A 20,244-nucleotide genomic window follows, 5' to 3' on the forward strand; every position below is an offset into this window, starting at 1 on the left:
TGTACACTTTGTGTTTTCTCTGTGCAGACTGTAGCATCTCTTTACAAAGGCAAGGTAGTAGATGGAAGAAGGGAAGATAATGTGCTTCAGAACAAGGCAGCTAGACTGGATTAAAAATCTTTCCACTTTGTCCTGAGCTCTCGGTCAGGACCCTGTCATCGGTTCTTGTTACACAGAATGTCCGAGAGTTTGTTCAGTTCATTATACAACGAGGAGCTGTTTACATAATATATTTAGTTAGTTCGGCATTGTACTGGACTTGCCGGAGACCCTTTTTTTTGGGGCCTGGGGGTTGTGTTGGTGTATTCAAAACCCGTACGTAGTAATATTACGTACATGTGTCATGCACGGATGCAGACATACAAATAGTAATGTAATACATGAACCTGTATGTGCTTATTATTTTACATATATGTTTGTACATTTATCAAACACACAAATAATTATTTGACACTGAGACAACGTGTACGTGCTAGTCATTAATTCATAAATGAGAGAGAGAGAGAGAGAGAGAGAGAGAGAGAGAGAGAGAGAGAGATTTTTGGTTGTGCAGGTGAAAGGAAGTGTCTGAATTCAGAGTTGTGGCATGCGTGTGCTGGACCGCTTGTATGTTTGCCTACGGTGGGCAGCCGTGTAGTTTATTTTCCTCAAGGCCACAGCGAGCAGGTGCATATGCATCCAAAAGTTTTGGAATTGAACCATTTCACTAGGTCTATGTTTCCAGGTTTGTTTGTTATATTGTGTTGTCTACAAACTGAAGTTCTGAAAAATGTATTGGTATCTTGAGAAGAAAGTTGCATGTGTTTAATGTGGTCACTGGTCAGTTTCGAGCTTGAAGATGTCACTTACAGACAAAATGATAGGGAAGTGACTACAATCAGACACGTGAAAATCGATTACTGTTTGAGCTGCCTGAAGTTAAAGAGGCTCCGAGCAGATCGAAATATTCATTGTTTGGTAAATTCAACTTTTGGCCTTTTGTTCTTAGTGTTTTGATATACTTGTCTCCAATTTTGGGATTACAGCTAGCTGTGTCAACACAAAAGGAAGCAGATGCACGCATTCCAAATTATTCTAGTCTTCCACCTCAATTGATATGTCAGCTCCATGATGTCATTTTGCATGTAAGTCTATCCTTATTTTGTTAATGTCTAATCCATTGGGGATACTAAACTTCATATAGATGAACTGACTTTACAGCTGCTGCTTATCAGGTCGAGACAGAAACTGATGAGGTGTATTGTCAAATGACATTGCAGCCTGTGAGTGGGGTACGTGCATTATAAAGATTTTCTGGTGTCAATCTGGTTCAAGGGACTTGGTTTCAAGTTGAAGCCAGAATTAGCAGATTCTGACCGGTTTATGCTTAATGAGGCTTGTGAAGAGTAACCATGAAAATTAACTCCATTTGATGTTTTGCAGCAAGAACAGGAGTCTATCCTTGTATCCGACATAGGTTCTCAAAACAGGCAGCCAAACAATTTTTTTTGTAAGACTTTGACAGCGAGTGACACTAGTACACATGGAGGCTTCTCAATACCTCGACGTGCAGCTGAGAAAGTTTTTCCACCTCTTGTATGAGAGTTTCCTTTTCCAACAATTCATTTGTGACACATTTATGAAGATGAGCTGCCTGGAGTATGCTGTTTCTTTGTAAACTGACACCATCAAGAGTTGCTAAGTAAATGGTAAAATCTCTACTGTCTAACTAGTTGTTTTCCTCTCTTTGGTGGTGTCTTGTAGGACTTTTCACAGCAGCCACCTGCACAAGAGCTTATTGCTAGAGATCTGCATGACAATGAGTGGAAATTTCGCCATATTTACAGAGGTATCATGTCAGCTTCTAGAAAATTGAAGGTTTTAATAACCTACCAAAGCTAAAACAAAGTCTTATGTATTGGTGATTCCTAGTTGTGATGCTCTTGTGCACAACCAAGACCCCTGTCCACACTCACCCCCACACAACAAATTCCCCCCCCAAAAGAAAGAAAGAAAGAAAAACACTTCCCCTCTCTTTTTTTTCCGTAAAAGGTAATTGTATTAATTTAAAAAAAAGTACAAGATTACATTGAAGGTATAGGATGGCTCTAGGCCATTGTGCATAAATGTAAGACATCATAGTCAATGTACAAAGAAAGCAGAGTGACTAGAGGGGGGCAAAAGAAATTGCAGCGTGCCAAGCAAGCAAATCCTGTCTAAGGAGAATATATGTTAACTCAATCAAGTTGAGCTGTCAATGAAGAAATCCTTTCAAGTGGACTATATGACTTTGTACTCCTAATGAAGCATCAAAGATGAATGTATTCCTCATGGTCCACGTATGCCAACAACCCCAGAAGCATAAGAAAGGAAAGGGCACTGCCATATCAGTCTGCATGGGGTCCACAAACTTGGGATGTCCAAAGACCTAGTCCTTTGGAAACATCGATAGCCCAACCACACGGAACCAAATGGCCAATACTAGTGACCAAACTTTTTGCATCACTGGGTAAGGGACCAATGGTGGGGGTTTCTACCGATGTCTGACAAAAAAAGCACAACCATTGGAAATCCTTTGCTTAGAGAGTGTAAAGGCAAGAGGGAGTGCACCAATCAACATTTGCCAAATGAAGACCTTGGATCAAAAAGACATTTTGCTAAGCCAGCTTCTCATTACCATAGATTTCCACCATGCTTGGTCTTTCAGGAGACCCCAGGTGGTATTGTCTTTCTGGATAAGCCAATCCTTATTGCATATAAGCAAATGATACATTTAATTGGCTGACACACAACCAAAAGCAGCCAACCGTTAATCATCTAATCGTGCTAAGGGGCCTCTTGGTCCAAAGAGGGAATAGGTTGCATGGCCCTTAAAGAGGTTGAGATGGCATTCCACAAATTGCGATAGCCTTGGGGAACACAAAAGTAGCATCAAATTGATTTGAAGGACATAATAGCCCCATTGACAGGTAGAAGAGCATCAACAACAGTGACGAGTCCCAAGCGTGCCATACTATTCAACCCATACTAAACAACATTGGCCTTTGTTCCTCTTTGCCTTGCCATGAGAGAAGCTTTGAAACTGCTAGCACTTCGCTCTTAGGGAGTTTGCTGCCTTCTGATTTGGAGGTGGGTGTAAGAAGATTTAACAAGGACCAACCTCCAAGAAGGGACCAAATCATTTAATAGCATAGAAGACTTAATATGGAAAGGTTATTCAGCAACTTGGCAATCAAGGACTAGGGTTGCCTACCCTCGCACAAGGCTTGGAGTAGTGACCAACAGAGAGCAATAATATGTGTCTCAAAGTCTAGAACACCCCCACCACCCATTCTTTTGGGAGTGCAAACATGGTGCCACGAGATCTAGGAGATACCCATTTGTGTAGAATCTTTTTTCCAAAGCAAAAACCGGACGAGTTGAGTAATTTTCCATTAATGAGACTTTGGCCAAGGGAGCAAGGGAAGGTAATATAAAACCATTGGTATCATGATTGTTTGTTCTATTTTTAATTTTATGTGGAAAGGCCAAGCTTGTGATCTCCAAAACAAAAATTTATCCATAATACTCCAAGAAATCCAACCCATTAGTGCTTTAGGCTAAACCTACATCCCCAAAGGATAGCCGAAGTGCTTGAAAACAGAGCCTTTAAGCACCACCTTGCTAGCCAGCCCAAGGTCGGTGATCACTCTTAGTGCAACTAATAAGGGCCAATTTAGATGCATTAATGTGTACTCTCGAGGCAAGGGCAAATAAGTCCCATGTGGCCATTGCTCTTTGTATATTATCTAGATCAGCCTTAAGAAACATGAAGGTGTCGTTTGCCAAGGCTTGCCCCACCAACTATTCCTATGAAGGGAGACAGAGTTTGACCACCTCACCATTAGCCGGTAGATGAGACAACATCGTTAGAATGGGGTGAGCGGCCAAGGCAAAGAGCAAATGACTCAGCGGGCAGCCTTGCCTAACTGATCGACAAAGGGGAAAGGATGTCACGGTGCCACCATTGAGCAAAACTCTTGAAGAGGAATCCATGCTGATAGTATTGATAAGTGTAGACATTCTTGGACCAAATCCCATCCCTTGCGTCAACTAACCCAAGGACCATTCCAAATGATTGAAGGCTTTTTCAAGGTCCAACTAAACCATCACCATTTCTTGTTTTCCAAATGATTGAAGGCTTTTTCAAGGTCCAACTAAACCATCACCATTTCTTGTTTCGTGTGTTGAGCATAGTCTATCCCCATTTGGACATTCAAGATGTTGTGCAGAATATTTCGCCCTTTGATGAATCCATATTGGGTTTGGGTGAATAATGTCCGGAAAGTATTCCCCTCCTCTCTCTCTCTCTCTCTCTCTCTCTCTCTCTCTCTCTAATTCACATTGATATGCTGATTCAATAAGGGGCCTAGGCAATTATAGGTCATAATTGCAAATGAGCTCTATATATAGGGGTGAATATTGTTAAAGGATGTGATTGTGTGAGGTTCCATATTGTCATTTAAGATTGTACATACAACTACAACTATTCCAAGTATTATGTACTAGATATATAAGAAGTGCAAGGTATGGTCCTTTATATAGGACATATTGTGGAGTTGTTAATGTACATGGTGCAATGTTTTGTCTAACTAGGACCAGCTAGAGACTTATCGATTCTAGGAGAATTGAACTTGAGTTGCGTTATGGTTGGCTAGTCATTTCTAGGTATGTATTTAAGGCAAGGGGAGACTTTGGGAGGCCATGGGAAATGTGGTAGGCTATCATGTAATTGGATGTTTCTGTTGCTTTTGTTAGAAGGGGTGGCTTTTGAATGGTGAAGGGTCGTGCCTTTGTGCAAGGACCGCTAGTGAAAGTAGGACCACCATGTAGAGTAGTGTGTTGAACATTAGTACTCAAGGAAGACAACATCTTTGCCAATAGTGATGGGCCCCAGAGCAAGATCATAGAGGTGATAACCATGGATAGCTTGATTGTAGCTAATGAAGATGTGGAGCTTCAACTTAGAGTCCAACTTCACCCTCTTCTTCTCAGGAACATGTAAATAAGCATTTCAACCAAAAACTCCAAAATGAGAAATTGATGGCCCTTTTCCAAGGAGAGCTTTGTAGAGTCATGCTTGTAACAATTGTGGTTGGAGAGTACTTGTGTGATGTGAACCACGTCGGCCAAAAACTCAACTCGACGAGGACAAGGTAGCTTGTGATGCTCAAGTAGAATGGGCCATCTCAAACATTGTCGTATTCTATTACTCTACTATATCATTTCTGATGGTGTATCAACTATGGCATACTCCACCTGAATGCTATGAGAAGGACATTGTTGTTGGTATTTGCCAGAGGTGAATTCTCTACCTTAATCTTCTGTCATAGTATGAACTTTGTAGTGGATTGCCTCTCTATCATGTTCCTCCAATTAGAAGTAATGGAATGCCTTTGACTTGGCCTTCCTTCTTGGCAAGGGTAGTGAATGATCTGATTTACCACAAATTACACCAAGCAATAAATACACAAATCTCCAAATGCAAACTTTACATACTACTACTTGGATCAAAAGGAAATGTGTTAGTAGGATCATAAAAGTGTTCTTAGCCAACTTCCTCCATTGAATCTTGGACACCAACACTAGATTGGCCCCAACAATTGGCGCCCCTTGAATTATTTCTTTGCATTATACTTTTAGAAGGTTTAAGTCCATTGAGATACAAACCAATCTCCTTCAATCTTCAATATGATTGCTGTAAAAAATGACTAGCACTTCATAAAATCAATTTGCCCTTGATTGTACTACAATCCAAGTATAGTTGGATCTTCAATCTCTTGCATGCAGGCCACAACATATTGAGAATGGGCTACCTCTTGGATCAAGTGCAAATTTCTTACCTTTAGTTGCTACATCGAGTACAAGGTCTTCAATAATTGGGCACATATCTCGAAGTGGATGTGGAAACCCTAATTTGCTGCTGTAAATTAGGTTTTCAGCAGCAATTTCTTCAATTGCTCTTCACCTAAAGAGGAAATGCTAGAGGATGAGAGAGAAAATCAGTTGAAAAGAGTGTTCTTTGAACGGTAGCTCTAATGGTGTCAATAACTTCAAAAGGGGGTAATATTGTAGTATGAGTGGTATGTCAAAAATAATAGGTGTGCTCTAATACCATGTTAAAATAAGCGACAGTGCAGAGAGATAGTAGGGTTTGTAGGGAGTAACACAGAGTATGTATAGCAAACACAGAGAGAGAAGAGTAACTCGAAAACACAAGAAGAATATGGTGATGATGCACTGAATCATGCTATGAGAAGAAAAGCTAATATAATGAAACCAAAGCTCAAAAGATAACTACATTGTTCTGTTTGAATCAAGTGGCAACACTCGTGGGGATTTTGCACAGTGAAAGGAGCAAAACAGAGTCCTTCGGACAGTGGGCTATCAAAGTAATCATTGGAAGGTGAAAGCATAGATGGCAAGTACGAAAGGTACGATACCGTACGGTACGATAAAAAATGAGTCATGACTAAATGGTATCTTATGATTTTATAAGGTACAGTACGATATTAGTACGAAAAAAAATTAAGATGATTTTTAAAATAACAAAAACCATAAATCATTAAATGATAGAATACATATTTAAAGTGGAAATAGCAATTTCATTAAAAAATAAGATGAATACATGAGGGTGACCATCGTGGTCGCATGGACTGTGCAAAACATGCGATACAACTACAGTTAAGTGTATCATAGTAGCATCATGCATGTGGATACGATGATAGTAGATATCTGATACAAAACAGAGAGAGACCAATGAATCTATGGTGAGGCATCACTATCATCATCATCAGAACCATCTGAGTGCTCATCTCAAGAGAGTCTAAAGATGACTCCTTGGCATCGGATGATGAGACACTCGTACGCATCCTCATTGATGAGGTTACCATCATTATCAAATGATGGCTCCCTAGGTGGTGGCTGTGTTGGCAAGGGGGGGATGTCATCATGAGGCACAGGATGTGAGCTACTAGAGCCCTACCTTACATATGTCTACAAGCCACTAGAACCACCACTCCTTGATGTTGGAGGGCATCGAATGACCATGTCCCTGCTACCACCTACTCGAACTCCTCGCTGATGAGCCCATTGACTGCGAGTGTCATGAGTATCTACTACTATAAGCTCTCTATAGAGCTATGCAAAAATCATCTCCTTCTCGTCCACCTCTTGATGTACACTCGGAAGAGTATTGCCGTCAACTTGAATGTATCAACATTCACCTACACAATGCAATGATGCACGTAAGATTGAAAATGCTAAGGTCTAAATTGTAAAGTATAAACTTCAAATTTCAAAGTTTAAAACAATAAAATTGAAATTTTTATGGTTCAGTGTTTAAACTTTACTTGCTTCCAACTACCCATGCTCATCATAGCCCTCATCATGCGTAAGTTACTGCAGCAATAGACTAGCCGTTGTAATTGTCGTGTGCTAAGCCGCTTGTAAATCTTTGTGTGAATGAGAGAATAGGCTCTCTAGTTTCTCTCACATGCACCTGAAGAGCAATCCCGGGCAAGGACCCTCATGGCTAAGGGCTGAAGGGTCTTCAATGTGTATTCAAAGTTTTGCCACCAAAATAAAGGCCTCACAAGTGATTCTCTTCTCCAACAAGTGGGAGAAGCAAAAGCCACATGTCCTCTTTGATCTGTATAGCATTCTAGCTCCTCTAGCACTACATTGTGGTCATCCACAAGGACCACATGAGTCAAATAAGCAAGCTGGTCCGAACGGAACTCTTTATCATCCATGACCGCTGGCGACTTGTAGGCCAGATGTACTAATGTGGCAAAACCATGGATGGGCTTATGCATCCATGCCCATCTCCTCTCTGCTATCTCTTAAACACGTGCACGCCGTCTCTGTGATCACTGTACTAGCATGTACCTCCACCAATGCCGCTCTAAAGAAGTGAACGAGAAGGTCCATGTTGGGCCCCTCGCAATCACTCGTACGTAACACCCTATAAAAGGAAGTCACGACAATGACAACGACACATACTTTTTGTCAAAACTGCTCACTAAGGCACAAGCGCTGCATGGCTTTGGCCTTCTCTGTTTGATGCTCATTCCACTCATTCCATAGAGTGGACACCACTATTTGGTGCAAGGCGGCGGACCGCACCTCATAAAGGCGCTTCAACAATAACCATATGTAAGCAAATTGAGTTGAAGAAGGTTTCTTCAACTCCAGTGTGCTATGCTCACGATACATCGCAAGCACCTTAACCATGAAGAAGGTGACAATTAATGTAACTTTGCAGACCACCCTCTTCACCCACTTGAGCTTCCCAATGTCCTCCATGAGCAAGTCCAATAAATGACTTGCACATGGAGTCCACACAATCGTGCAAAACTCGGCCTCAAGCAAATGGCCCATGCACTGACAATTCGATGCATTGTCGGTAACAACTTGCACCACATTCGAGGGGCCCACCTACAACCACAAATTACAAATTACAACTTACTAACAATACTTGGAGGTTAGAGAGAGAAAGAGAGAGTTGAGCCTTTTAAGTTTCAACTTTCAAGATTTAAGAATGAAGAGAGATGGGGGTTGGGGGCCTTGGGGCCCGAGGGAAAAGAGAGAATCGAGATAGATATTAGAGAGAAATTAGAATAGGGTGATAGAAAGTGATGCATAAATCAATTATCATAATGAAAAAAAGTGAAACAAATTTCAAAGGCAATGTATATCTCCGTGATAGCTTGTCGAATGTGGTGGTAGGCGAATGCGCTCGTCGTTTTCCTCCCCCTCTTGCCAGTATCTATGGCCTACAAAAAGTAAGTGCCAAGTATATTGATGATGCCTTGTTTCTTATGACCGCTTCATCCGTCAGTGAGAGGACATGAGACTAGTATATTGATAATGCCCTGTTTCTTATGACCACTTCATCCGTCAGTGAGAATGGAGCAACCATATTTTATCCATGCGGCCTGAATAGGATCAAAGGCTCTATCAATCCTCTCCTTCTCTTCATCAATCTTTTTCATCCTCATGTTGTTGTATGTGACACCGGTCCATCCTTCATATGGACCCACATTGGCAATGGCTTTTACCATCTTCTTTCATTGCTCTTGCTTTAGGACATTGAATGCAAAATTGCACTCAATCACCGTGCAGCAATTTCAATGTCCGCAAGTCGTTGCCTTTCCCTAAGAAAGGCAACTAATCCATGCACATGACCAGGAGCTTGAGAGAGAGAGGATTGTCTCTCCGGTACCGCATAAGCCTCCACTCTTTGTCTTTTACTAAAGTTGGATGCGGATGTGGAGCCCCTACCACCAATGATAGAGGCCTCTCCCACATCGGTTGAAGATACGCCCACATTTGATGCTTTTTCGTTAGTATGCATAGGAGTTGGTGCCGATAAGGCACTTCCTCCTCCTCTTGTGGATCCTCCTCTCAACTTGGCGAGAATCTCCTTTGTGATGTTTTGAGGGATCTCCTTGCATGAAGCAACTTGTTCCCCCATGGTGCCGATGACGAATAAAGAGGCGTAGAGGAGAGTGAGAGAGGCAGAGTGAGATACTTGAATCTCGACTCTTGAGAACTTGAGTCTTGAAAGTTGAAAGAGAGGGAGACTCAAGAGGTCCAAGGGTTGGGATAAAGTTGAAAGAGCAAGACTCAAGAGTGAGAGAGAGGGGATGGGAGATAAGAATGGCAAATGCTGTGCAAGTCGTTGCCTTTCTCTAAGAAAGGCAACTAATCCATGCACATGACCAGGAGCTTGAGAGAGAGAGGATTGTCTCTCCGACACCGCATGAGCCTCCACTCTTTGTCTTTTACTAGAGCCGGATGCGGATGTGGAGCCCCTACCACCAATGATAGAGGCCTCTCCCTCATCGGTTGAAGATACGCCCACATTTGATGCTTTCTCATTAGTAGGCATAGGAGTTGGTGCCGATAAGGCACTTCCTCCTACTCTTGTGGATCCTCTTCTCAACTTGGCGAGAATCTCCTCTGTGATGTTTTGAGGGATCTCCTTGCATGAAGCAATCTGTCCCCCCATGGTGCCGATGACGAATAAAGAGGCGTAGGAGAGAGTGAGAGAGGTAGAGTGAGATACTTGAATCTCGACTCTTGAAAACTTGAGTCTTGAAAGTTGAAAGAGAGGGAGACTCGAGAGGCCCAAGGGTTGGGGTAAAGTTGAAAGAGCAAGACTCAAGAGTGAGAGAGAGGGAATGGGAGATAAGAATGGCAAATGCTGTGATAGGGTGCAGGATAGAGGGGATGGGAGATGAGATTTGAGAATGGCAAATGCTTTGATAGGATGCGGGAAAGAGGGGATGGGAGATGAGAATAATAAATCACAAGTCCATTCAAGGTCCAAGAGACGAAGATGAGAATGGTTAATGCTTGCTGAATTGGTGTGGAAACATGGAGGAGAGGAGCACCTTTGTAGATGAGAGAAGAGTCAAAGTTCAAACAGTCAAAGAGGGCTACCAGCTAGATGGAATCCAAGGAGGGCTAGGAAGGGGGGGAGTGCATAGCTGGAAAAGGGGGTGGGATGAGGTATCCAAGGCTCCCTCCCCCCACCCCCCACCCCCAAAAAAAAAGTGCCACGCAAGCAGGTGAAACACGCCGTATTAAAGGCAGGTGGAAGGCGGGACTCAAGATGCATGACACGTAGACGAGGTGGCCAGAAAGGGTCTGTTTCAAGGTACAAATCCATACGGATACATACTGTACAGATCGTGCGGTATGAATAGTACCGTACAACGTATAGAGATAACTATGGGTGAAAGACAGTTGTGGAGGGAGCGGATTGCAATCCTTTGATGTCGTCGGAGATGTGGAAGATTGTCACCAATTGTCGAGAGAGCGAATTGCAATCCTCTGATGCTGGGGAGTGACTTGGGTAACAAAACACAAATCCAAGAGTGTCAGAGCTGTCAAACGCAAGGAGACCAGCCCAAATGTTGACGCTAGTGGATAATGATAACACCAAACTATGGAGGATGAGTTGGGCTGCAAAAACGCAGGTCCTAGCAGCCTCTATGATAGACGAGTGACAGTAAGTGATGGAGGAGAAGCCAGGTTGCAAAAATGTAGGTCCCAATAGCACCTGTGATAGACGAATGATGAAATCATTGATGCTAGGTGGTATAGACTGCCACTAGAGGCTAGGATACTGACGCCAAGTTGGAGATGACAATGGTAGGCAAGGAGAAGACCTCCAGATTGAAAACACAGGTGAAGGTGGAGCCTAAAGGTGAAGGGTGCTGAAGCCAAGTGGAGGATGGCGACACCAAGTGGAAGATGCTCCAAATTCAAGGCCTGATACTAGGACAAGATGCTTGAAGCAGAAGAGGAAGTGGGCAGGTAGCCACGAGCCATGAACTGCAATGCCCTCTTGAAGGGGTGCGAGGGCAGTGGAAGGGGCTAGTGAGAGAAGGGAAGGGTATCTGATGACAAAGGAAGAGGGGTGAAGAATGATTGAAGAGTGGTGGGGTAAAGAATGAATGAAGTGATTGGCTATTTATAGGCATAAGCTGTCTAGTGTGGCGCACCACTGTGTGGATGCCCACTGAAAAAGTGGCCAATATGTGTGCATTAGTCCTTTTCGGGGCCGCCAGTGCGAAACCCTAAATAAAGTGTGTAAGTTGAAAGATTGCTAGATGAAGGAGGAGCCACTAGACTACCAAACACAGCTTATGTGCTGATGCCAAATGGTGGGAAATTGTGCAAAAGGAATGAATGTGTGGGATCACAAATGGGTGGAGTCAGTGCCGTATTTATAGGCATAGTTTGTTGAGTGGTGCCCCAACTCTCTCAAGTGGCACCCACCGAAGTCTCTCGGGTGGCACTTGAGCTCTCTCTCGAGGCACCTAGACACTAACTAATAATACAAATAAAGCCTCTTTTTGGGGTTGTAAATGGAAACCAAAATAGAAATGAAGTAGAGGAAATGTAATCAAGGAATGACTGGGTTTCTCCACACACTCATTCCCATTGGCTTGATTTAGCCACCCCTAGCAATGAGTTTTCTTTCGAGAGGGGGTCATGCTTCTTGGCTAGAATGGATGTCATCAACATGCACGTGGCCCGATCTCTTTATCTTGCCTTCAGTCAAGATTTTAGAGGGGTGTTAGAAGATAGGTTCTACATTGTCTTCTTCTGTAGACATCTACTTGTGAGCATCAATTTGACTTAGACAAGGACTTGGGGAAATCTATCACTATCTTTGTTCGCCATTCATTCTCACATGCCAAACTTGTTCATTTCAGGCACATTAGGTGAAGATTTGAGTGCATTTGCACCAGCCCAGTTGAGCGTGGTTCACATTGATCAGTTCCAATCAGTTTGTGGACATTAGCCAGACTGCTTGTGCATTTGCAGGTTTAGTACGTGGCAGCTTGGGTGACCTAGTATTTGGTAGTATTGTATCCATTCTTGTGCTTTCATTTATGAATTCCATTGCCAGTTCATGAGTTCTCTCTGATTTTGTTCTTTCTTGTCTACAGTTCCTTGAGTTGTGTATTGCACCTCATGTTTATGGGTGGACCTCTTGGGCAACTCAAAAGGTCTTCATCACCCTTGCAATCCTGGTAGACTCTAGGACAGCACTTAGTAGCATTCATGGTTTGATGTCTTGATCACTTTGGAATGGGATCTCTTGGGTTGGGGCACGAAGCTTGCGTTTCCTCTCCCTTAGGGCCTTAGAGAGAGTACTAAGCTACTCCAAATTAGCCTTGGAACTTAAAACTCATTTTATCAGCTAATTTTGTTTGGCTCTCGTAAATCTCAAAAAAAAAACCTCAATTGATTAAACAAGTTTCTAGAAGTTTGTAGGCCAATTGGCTCAGAAAGTTCTAATCATGTGCATCACCACTTTCATCCTTGTCACAATGTCAAGTCTCCTGCTTCTCCTTGCTGTCATCATGATCATCCTCACCATCATTTTCTCATTACTTTCATCCTGGTGCCACCTTGCTGTCCTCTCCTAGGTGCTACCCCCCTGCTGGTGTGAGTGTGAACCCTCTCCTTGCCAGTGCTAGTCTTCCTGTAGCTGTTGCCATCACAGGTTGCTGCATTTTCTCCCACACATGTTGTCTTCTCCCTTTGATGCCATCCAGCTGGCTGTGTTTTCACTTTTGCTGTCTCCACTGCTGGTCATCATCTTTGCTGGCTGTGTGTGCTGGACTGCTCCATGCTGAGCTGGCCTGAGTATCTCTTTGCCATTGCCAACCTTCATATAGCTGTTGCCATCATTGACTGCTGTGTTCTCGCCCCATACACGTCGCATTTCCTCTCTGACATCATCTAGCTGGCTGCATTTTCACTTCTCCTGCCTTCTCCACTGCTTGTTGTTGCCATCTTTAGTTGTGGTATTGTATTGGACTGCTCCACACTGAGGATCTACAGCATTTTTCTGCTATCTGGCATCTCCTCAACCTCAGCATCCCTTTCCACATCAGAAACTACTGCGTTTTGGGTCTTTTGTTACTTCCTTAGCTGCTTGGCATCTTCTCCTCATCATCTTGCATTGAGCATGGGTGGTTTGCTACACTCTGGATCTGTTAAAGTATATCACACTCCTCCATCCCTCAGCCAGCTCCTATGAAAGATCATGGCTGTTGGACAGCTCTCAGCTCCTTGAGCATCTGTTGTGTCACATCAAACATTCACTCATTCATTCTTCTTCATTTGCTTTTTCATCCAAGTTCATTTGTTAGTTGTGGTTGTACGTTGTACTATCTGGACAAATCCTAATGTATCCCCACAAAAGATAACATCTATTTCCAAGGCTGATTTTGATGTAGAATCTCCAGAGATCAGGGTTATTTTTTCTTAAATGGTAATGAATGCTGAGCACAATTTATCCCACCTGCATTTTGGGTGTGTGTAGGCCTGTTCTTCCTTTAACAGCCTTACCTCTTCATGCTTGGATTGCCACTTCGTGATCAGATTTTTCCACCAATAGCATTCCATTGCTTTAGCATGAAGCGATGAATCACTGGACTATGGTAGTAGGGGCAAATGGAAGTGTACGTCAGCCTTGAACATGGAATGCAGGAGGTGTGAAGCCAAAGAGGGTTAATGAAATGCACAATAGTATGAACTTTGCAAATAACAAATGAATGTTCAGAATAAATGATGAAAAATGGAAGGACGAGTACAAGATTTTCTGCAGAAGCAATGCAAGAAACACAATGAATAAATATGGAGTGGTAGGACCACCGTGAATTGCAGGGGTCAAGGCACATGGGTCAGAGGCACGTGGAGAGGTGGTTATGGGCCTGAGCTGTGCACGTTAGAAGACCAATAATGGACAGTCGATTAATGAAAGAGACAATGCCCAAATTGTAAATGGGAACAAGAGACCGCTATGGTAATCAAAGAGTACAACAATTGAGCACCAACTCACTTGCTCCACATGCTCCCTCTCTCCATTGGCAAGTATAAGACAATGAATGTAGCCACACGCCCTCCTTTAGTAGACAAAAAGGGTGGGGCGATCTATGAGAAGTAGGTTCGCAGAGACTCGAGAAAAGCTACCCATCAAAATTTTTGTTGCAATACCTTTGCTCACTTGCATTATACCTTACAGTCCATGTTGCTTTGTCACTTAGCACATAAATTCCTACACAGGCATTTGTAACAAGCAGCATGCATACATGCACACCCCATCAACACACTGATTACTTGAGTTGGCTGGAGAGGGAAAAGCGAGAAGCAAAGCCAGTCAGGAAGGCAGAGACATTTTGACATATAGAAGGGCACCTTCATTAGATAGACAATGATCTCTAGTTTATATATGTAAAATGCAAAGTTCCATTATGCGACATCAGTACTACATGATGGCGATAGTCCTATTTCATGATTGCTAATCAATTTCTGCATCTCAGGAATGATGAAGAGATGCACAATAGAAGATCCTTTGCACACACTAGGAGGTTGTGTGTCTACATACAAAACTATTTTGGTTGATTGAAGATGTTTTTTGAATCTATAGGTCAACCAAAGCGACATCTTCTTACAACAGGGTGGAGTGTCTTTGTGAGTGCTAAGCGACTCACCGCTGGAGACTCTGTAATCTTTATCAGGTGGGCACTTCCATTGGATTTTGTGGTTTATTGTTTTAACTTGTGTGGAGCGTCTGCCATGCCGACGGAATGCTTCTAGCTACTCATATTATCTCATAATACTGTAGACAATTTGTATTGTGATTTTCTTTTGTGTAGCTTGTTGCTTGCAATTCCCTTTGTGGCATACTGTTTTCTTTGAAGTTTCTGCTCTATGTGTTTCCGGTTTTTGATAAATTTTCAATAAGTAAGCCTAGGTTCTGTTTAGTGTTGTAGGATGAACTGTCCATTGGTGTAAGTCTTACTCAGTTTGTAACCTGGATCAGAAATGATAAAGGACAGCTTCTTCTTGGAATCCGGCGAGCGACTAGGCCTCAGACTGTCATGCCATCCTCAGTCCTGTCAAGTGACAGCATGCATATTGGAGTCCTAGCTGCAGCAGCATATGCAGCTGCTACAAACAGGCGCTTCACTGTCTTTTATAATCCCAGGTCAGTCTTTATAATCCCATGCCAATGTCTTTAACAATCCCATGTCTATGCACCAAAGAATTGTGTGAATCTGCTGTTAGCCTGTGCAACGTGTTCAGGGTGTTTGACATTTCTATTTCATTGGCTGTTTCAGAGCAAGCCCCTCAGAATTTGTCATTCCTTTCTCAAAGTATGAGAAAGCCATCTGCCATACACGTGTGTCTGTGGGAATGCGTTTTCGCATGCTATTTGAAACAGAGGAATCGAGCGTAAGAAGGTACTGTGATCCACTTGCACGTGAAAATTGTACGATTTGTTTTTGCTATAACAGAGACTTGACATCCACAGGTACATGGGAACTGTCACCGGTGTTTCGGATCTAGATCCTGTTCGATGGCCAAATTCACAGTGGCGCTCTATCAAGGTTGAAATCGAATTGACATGATGATAAAATGCACTATTTCAGAGTAGACTTACTGATAATATCATGGACAAGTTTTCAACAGCATCTAGGTTGCCTCAACAGTTATGGACACTTCTTCTTCTAGTCATACTGATGCAGATAAGAGAAGTCAATGCTCAGGACTTGTGACAATGCAAACCCATTCAGTGGCCTCATGAAATGAAGTGCTATGGAACCTTCCAATTTAATGTGCATTGCCCAAGGGATGAATGCATACACTTTTGTCCTAATACATATTTTTGCATGAATGTAGTAAGCCTCTAAAATGCGAATTTTATAGAATCACAAGCTTGCTGCATGAACATTAGAATTACTTTGAACATTGGCTCCATTACAGGTTGGATGGGATGAATCTACAGCTGGAGAGCGGCAAAAACGAGTTTCAGTATGGGAGATTGAACCACTTACAACTTTTCTTGTGTACCCTCCACCTTCAACTTGGAGGTTTAAACGGCCATGGCCAGAAGCTATTGATGCTTCATTGCTTGAAGGTAAAATGAAGAAGTCATGGGGAGGATCCCATCACTTTGCTTTGTCTGGCATATTATGTGGGTTGGCAAGGAGTCCAATTGTTGTGGAAAATTGACCTTGATTATCTTTTTGATAATGTTGGACTTTCTCAGGAGACCATGAACTTGAGAGCCTCAAAAGACCCTCAATATTACCTAGTTCACAGAGCAGTGATAGCAGTAAGGCTGCTCAAGGAATGGAATTAAATACCAGTGGCCATATTCCTCCAAAGTTTGAATCCACAGCCGAAACTGATGTTTATGCTGCACTTGGAGCTGCGGCACTAAGAGAAATCTTTCCTTCAAAGCAGCTACAATTTCTGCAGCAGCCTGTACAAGCAGATCACATGCTGTATAATGCACTGTCTCAACCCCAGCAACTGTCTCTCAGCATGTTCGGTCCACATCAGCACATGCAGTCATCTTTACCACAGGCACAGTCACCTCTACTGTCACAAATGGTAGGTCAACAATCACTGCCACATCCTGCCCAGCATGAAAAACAAAGTGGGCTTCACCAGCAGCAGTCACATCTTCTTGGGCTGCCTCTTCAACATCAAATACAACAGACACCCTCGCAACACTCTTCTCTGCCTCGGTCTCAGTGCTTTGCACAATCACTACAGCTGCCACAAGTGCAAGAGCAGGATCAACAGCAACACTGCCACCCTCTACTACAACAATGGCAATGCCAACAAGAACATTACCAAGTACCCAATTATCAACAAGAGCAACAACAAAGAGACCAGCGAGAAGAACAACGGCAACCAGAAGAACAGCACCAACCACCCCAGTATCCACAAGTTCAACAACGACAACAACAGCAGCAGCTGCTGCAGCCACATCAACACCAACAACAACCTCACTATCTACAACAACAGCAGCAACAACAGAAGCTGCAGCCACACCACCACCATCACCATAGACAACAGCAGCAGCAACAACAGCAGTTGCAACAGCAAACACAGCAGCAGCAGCAGCAACAACAGCAGTTGCAACAGCAAACGCAGCAGCAGCAACAGTACCAAGTGCAATTACAGCAACAGCATTACCAATTGCGGCCACCATCTACACATCCTGATCAACAGCATCAAAACAGGTCATCATCCTCATCTAATGCCAGTAGTTCAATCAACCAGGTAGCTATTTCTCAGTCAAAAGTACACTCGAGTAGCTCCTTACTGACACCTCAATCAACAGCGAGTTCAATTGTGAGTTCAGCAGAGACCCATATCCCTTTCCAATTGCAATCCATCTTGAATAGCTTGGCTTCAGATAACTTTTCACAATTAAGTACAGTTCCAATTATTGAGCCTATTCTACAGCAACACATTGCAGCTTCGTCAGGCTCTGAACTTAGGCAAGAGTCTGTCATTCCAGCTTCATGGAATTGTGGAGAGAATCCGCAGTTGTCAGGAGAATCTCACTTGGAGCTGATTTATACAACACGAACGGCCAATCGTTCTCCCCAAATGGACCAACATATGCAGCCTAATTTTCCCAGCATGCCATTGCATGCAAGCCCCTTCAATCTGAAAGACTATTCTCAGGGACAAGCTGCTCTGCGATCTGACTTACAGAGGCAGATTCTAGGTGGTGTCAGTGGTGATCTGTCATCAATGGGCATGCTGGCTTCCATGCCGTCTGAGAACAAATGTTATGGTGACAATGTTGAGGTGCATAGCCCATCTATCAGTCAATTGATTCAGGGTCAATCAATAATGGACTTTCCTATTAGTTCAGAACTCATTGATGGGAGTTTGGATGATGGTTTGCTTCAAGATGTACCAGCTTTGACCCAAGTCAATCCCCCCATGCGGACCTACACTAAGGTAAGGACTTTAGAGAGAGAATTCTTTTGAGAAAGTATAGTTGAGATTAAGTTGAAGGTAGTTAAGTAATAGATACATAAAATTGGCAGTTTCTCAAAGGGATGTCCCCCAACTCAACTGGAAGTTAACAATATAGAGGTAGGGCAGAGACATAGAGGTGCCTTAGCCTTTAGGAACTACATCTTGAGGATAATATTTTCATCTTCTCAGGTTTGCAAAGAAGGCTCGGTTGGTCGATCGCTAGATGTTACGAGATACAAGAGCTATGCTGAGCTTCGTGCAGCACTCGCAAGTATGTTCGGCTTGGAAGTACTTGAGGATCCCACATCAGGCTGGCAGCTTGTATTTCAAGATAAAGAAAATGACTGGTTGCTTCTTGGGGATGATCCATGGGAGTGAGTTTTCTGTTCCTGATATGAATCGATTTATTTTGTCAATTTGTTGCTTTATTTTGTAATTTGATTGAAAAAATATGACCTGTTATGTACGACAGGCAATTTGTGAGGAATGTACGGCACATAAGAATACTGTCGCCTCTAGAAGCTTATCAGAAGGGCATAGGATTACAGACTGGGTATCAACCAATGGAGCGGCAGACGAGCACGAGCTCTGATGGGGGAACCACACAGCAAGATTCTCGAAACCCTAGCTCTGTGATCACGTCGGCCTACTCATTCGACTACTGATGGGCAGCAGCAAAGCAAGACTGCTGAAAATTGTTGGAGATCTTCCCAAAGCCAGGCAATGTGCGTCAGGCCTGTGTGTATCATACTACTCATTTCCTCTTCCGTGCAGGGGCACTTCTTAAGTGACGAAGATCACAGGATTATGTCGAGAGTCACTTTGTGGGCAAAAGATAGCAGTTTTGTCTTATATTTAGGTAGCTACCATCTCAAACTCACCCCGTCACGCTAAGGTGTGCTGTGACAGTCTCACAATTCCGCGTGTCGTTATGGCGAGAAGAATCCATTACTCTCAAAGTGAAGGTATAAGATGAAGATTAATGTTGTCACAATCCCTTGTACGAACAAGAATGGAGGTTGGGACTCCTCCTGGGGTTTCTTTCATCCTAGAGCCCTGCCAGAAGGAAATTTCCCTTCTTCAAAATACAGGTAGGGAGACACATGCAGTCAAGTCTAGTTAAATTGTATTCTTCAACTAAAGAGAGTGTTGTGTTGTACTGTTGAACAACCCGGGTGCGCTATATGTCCTTCATCCCCTGAACGCTTGGTTTGCATTGAATGAAAAACACTTAATATGCTCATGAAATTAGTGAGGCTTGACCATAAACCTCTCTTGTGGCTTGTTATATTGTCTTGATGATAGTACCTTGCAAAAGGTAAAACAAATAAATAGTTAAATTGGTCAGAGCATGTACTGAAAAGACTTATTTGCACAAGAATCACACTATAACTTTGTAAAAACATAGTAGTAACAAATATAGCTACTGCCTAATAGCGTTAGCATAGTTATTTGCCACTTATCTAATGACCAACATCGCTAAACTAGTTACTTGTTAATTATCTAATGACTAATTAAGTAATTATTAACCAAATACTAATTGCCTAAGTACTCATTACTAATTAGCTAATCGCATACCTACACAACACATATTTAAACCCTGCAAATAATTGGTGGTAGCTTGATTCATTGATTGAGGATAGGGTGGAGGGGACGTGGCACCAAATGATCATACTTAGTTAGTTGTTTTGAACTTCATTGTTGGGTTCACGTCCAATGTGGAGCTTTTACAAGATAGGGTAGACAACAAATTCACACTTTGCACCCACCCCTTCTTTCTACGGGTATACACACAACTATGCAACTCATTAAAAGGCTATATGCTTAGTAAAAGATGCCTCTAGGATTTGCTCAAGCTAGTCCTTGAGTAGTGGGAATGCTTGTCAAATTCATTCATAA

General features: G+C 42.8%; 1 protein-coding gene across 1 annotated transcript in view; it reads left to right on the forward strand.

Annotated features, from left to right (window-relative positions):
* LOC148029549 (auxin response factor 12-like) overlaps positions 1–19,593 on the forward strand; it is a 40,059-nt gene extending 20,466 nt beyond the window's left edge. The window contains exons 2-14 of the mRNA XM_087688408.1: positions 554–666; positions 1,026–1,124; positions 1,215–1,271; positions 1,423–1,575; positions 1,744–1,828; positions 14,981–15,071; positions 15,377–15,541; positions 15,675–15,797; positions 15,869–15,944; positions 16,321–16,474; positions 16,607–18,324; positions 18,535–18,719; positions 18,818–19,593. Of these exons, the coding sequence (XP_087544534.1) occupies positions 554–666; positions 1,026–1,124; positions 1,215–1,271; positions 1,423–1,575; positions 1,744–1,828; positions 14,981–15,071; positions 15,377–15,541; positions 15,675–15,797; positions 15,869–15,944; positions 16,321–16,474; positions 16,607–18,324; positions 18,535–18,719; positions 18,818–19,010 (3,212 nt within the window). The 3' untranslated portion in view covers positions 19,011–19,593. The remainder of the gene's footprint in view (positions 1–553; positions 667–1,025; positions 1,125–1,214; positions 1,272–1,422; positions 1,576–1,743; positions 1,829–14,980; positions 15,072–15,376; positions 15,542–15,674; positions 15,798–15,868; positions 15,945–16,320; positions 16,475–16,606; positions 18,325–18,534; positions 18,720–18,817) is intronic.
* The last annotated feature ends 651 nt before the right edge of the window (positions 19,594–20,244 follow it).

This window comes from Lygodium microphyllum, chromosome 11 (assembly GCF_053477565.2).
Source record: "Lygodium microphyllum isolate KBCC chromosome 11, Lygodium_microphyllum_v1.1.10, whole genome shotgun sequence".
NCBI lineage: Eukaryota > Viridiplantae > Streptophyta > Polypodiopsida > Schizaeales > Lygodiaceae > Lygodium > Lygodium microphyllum.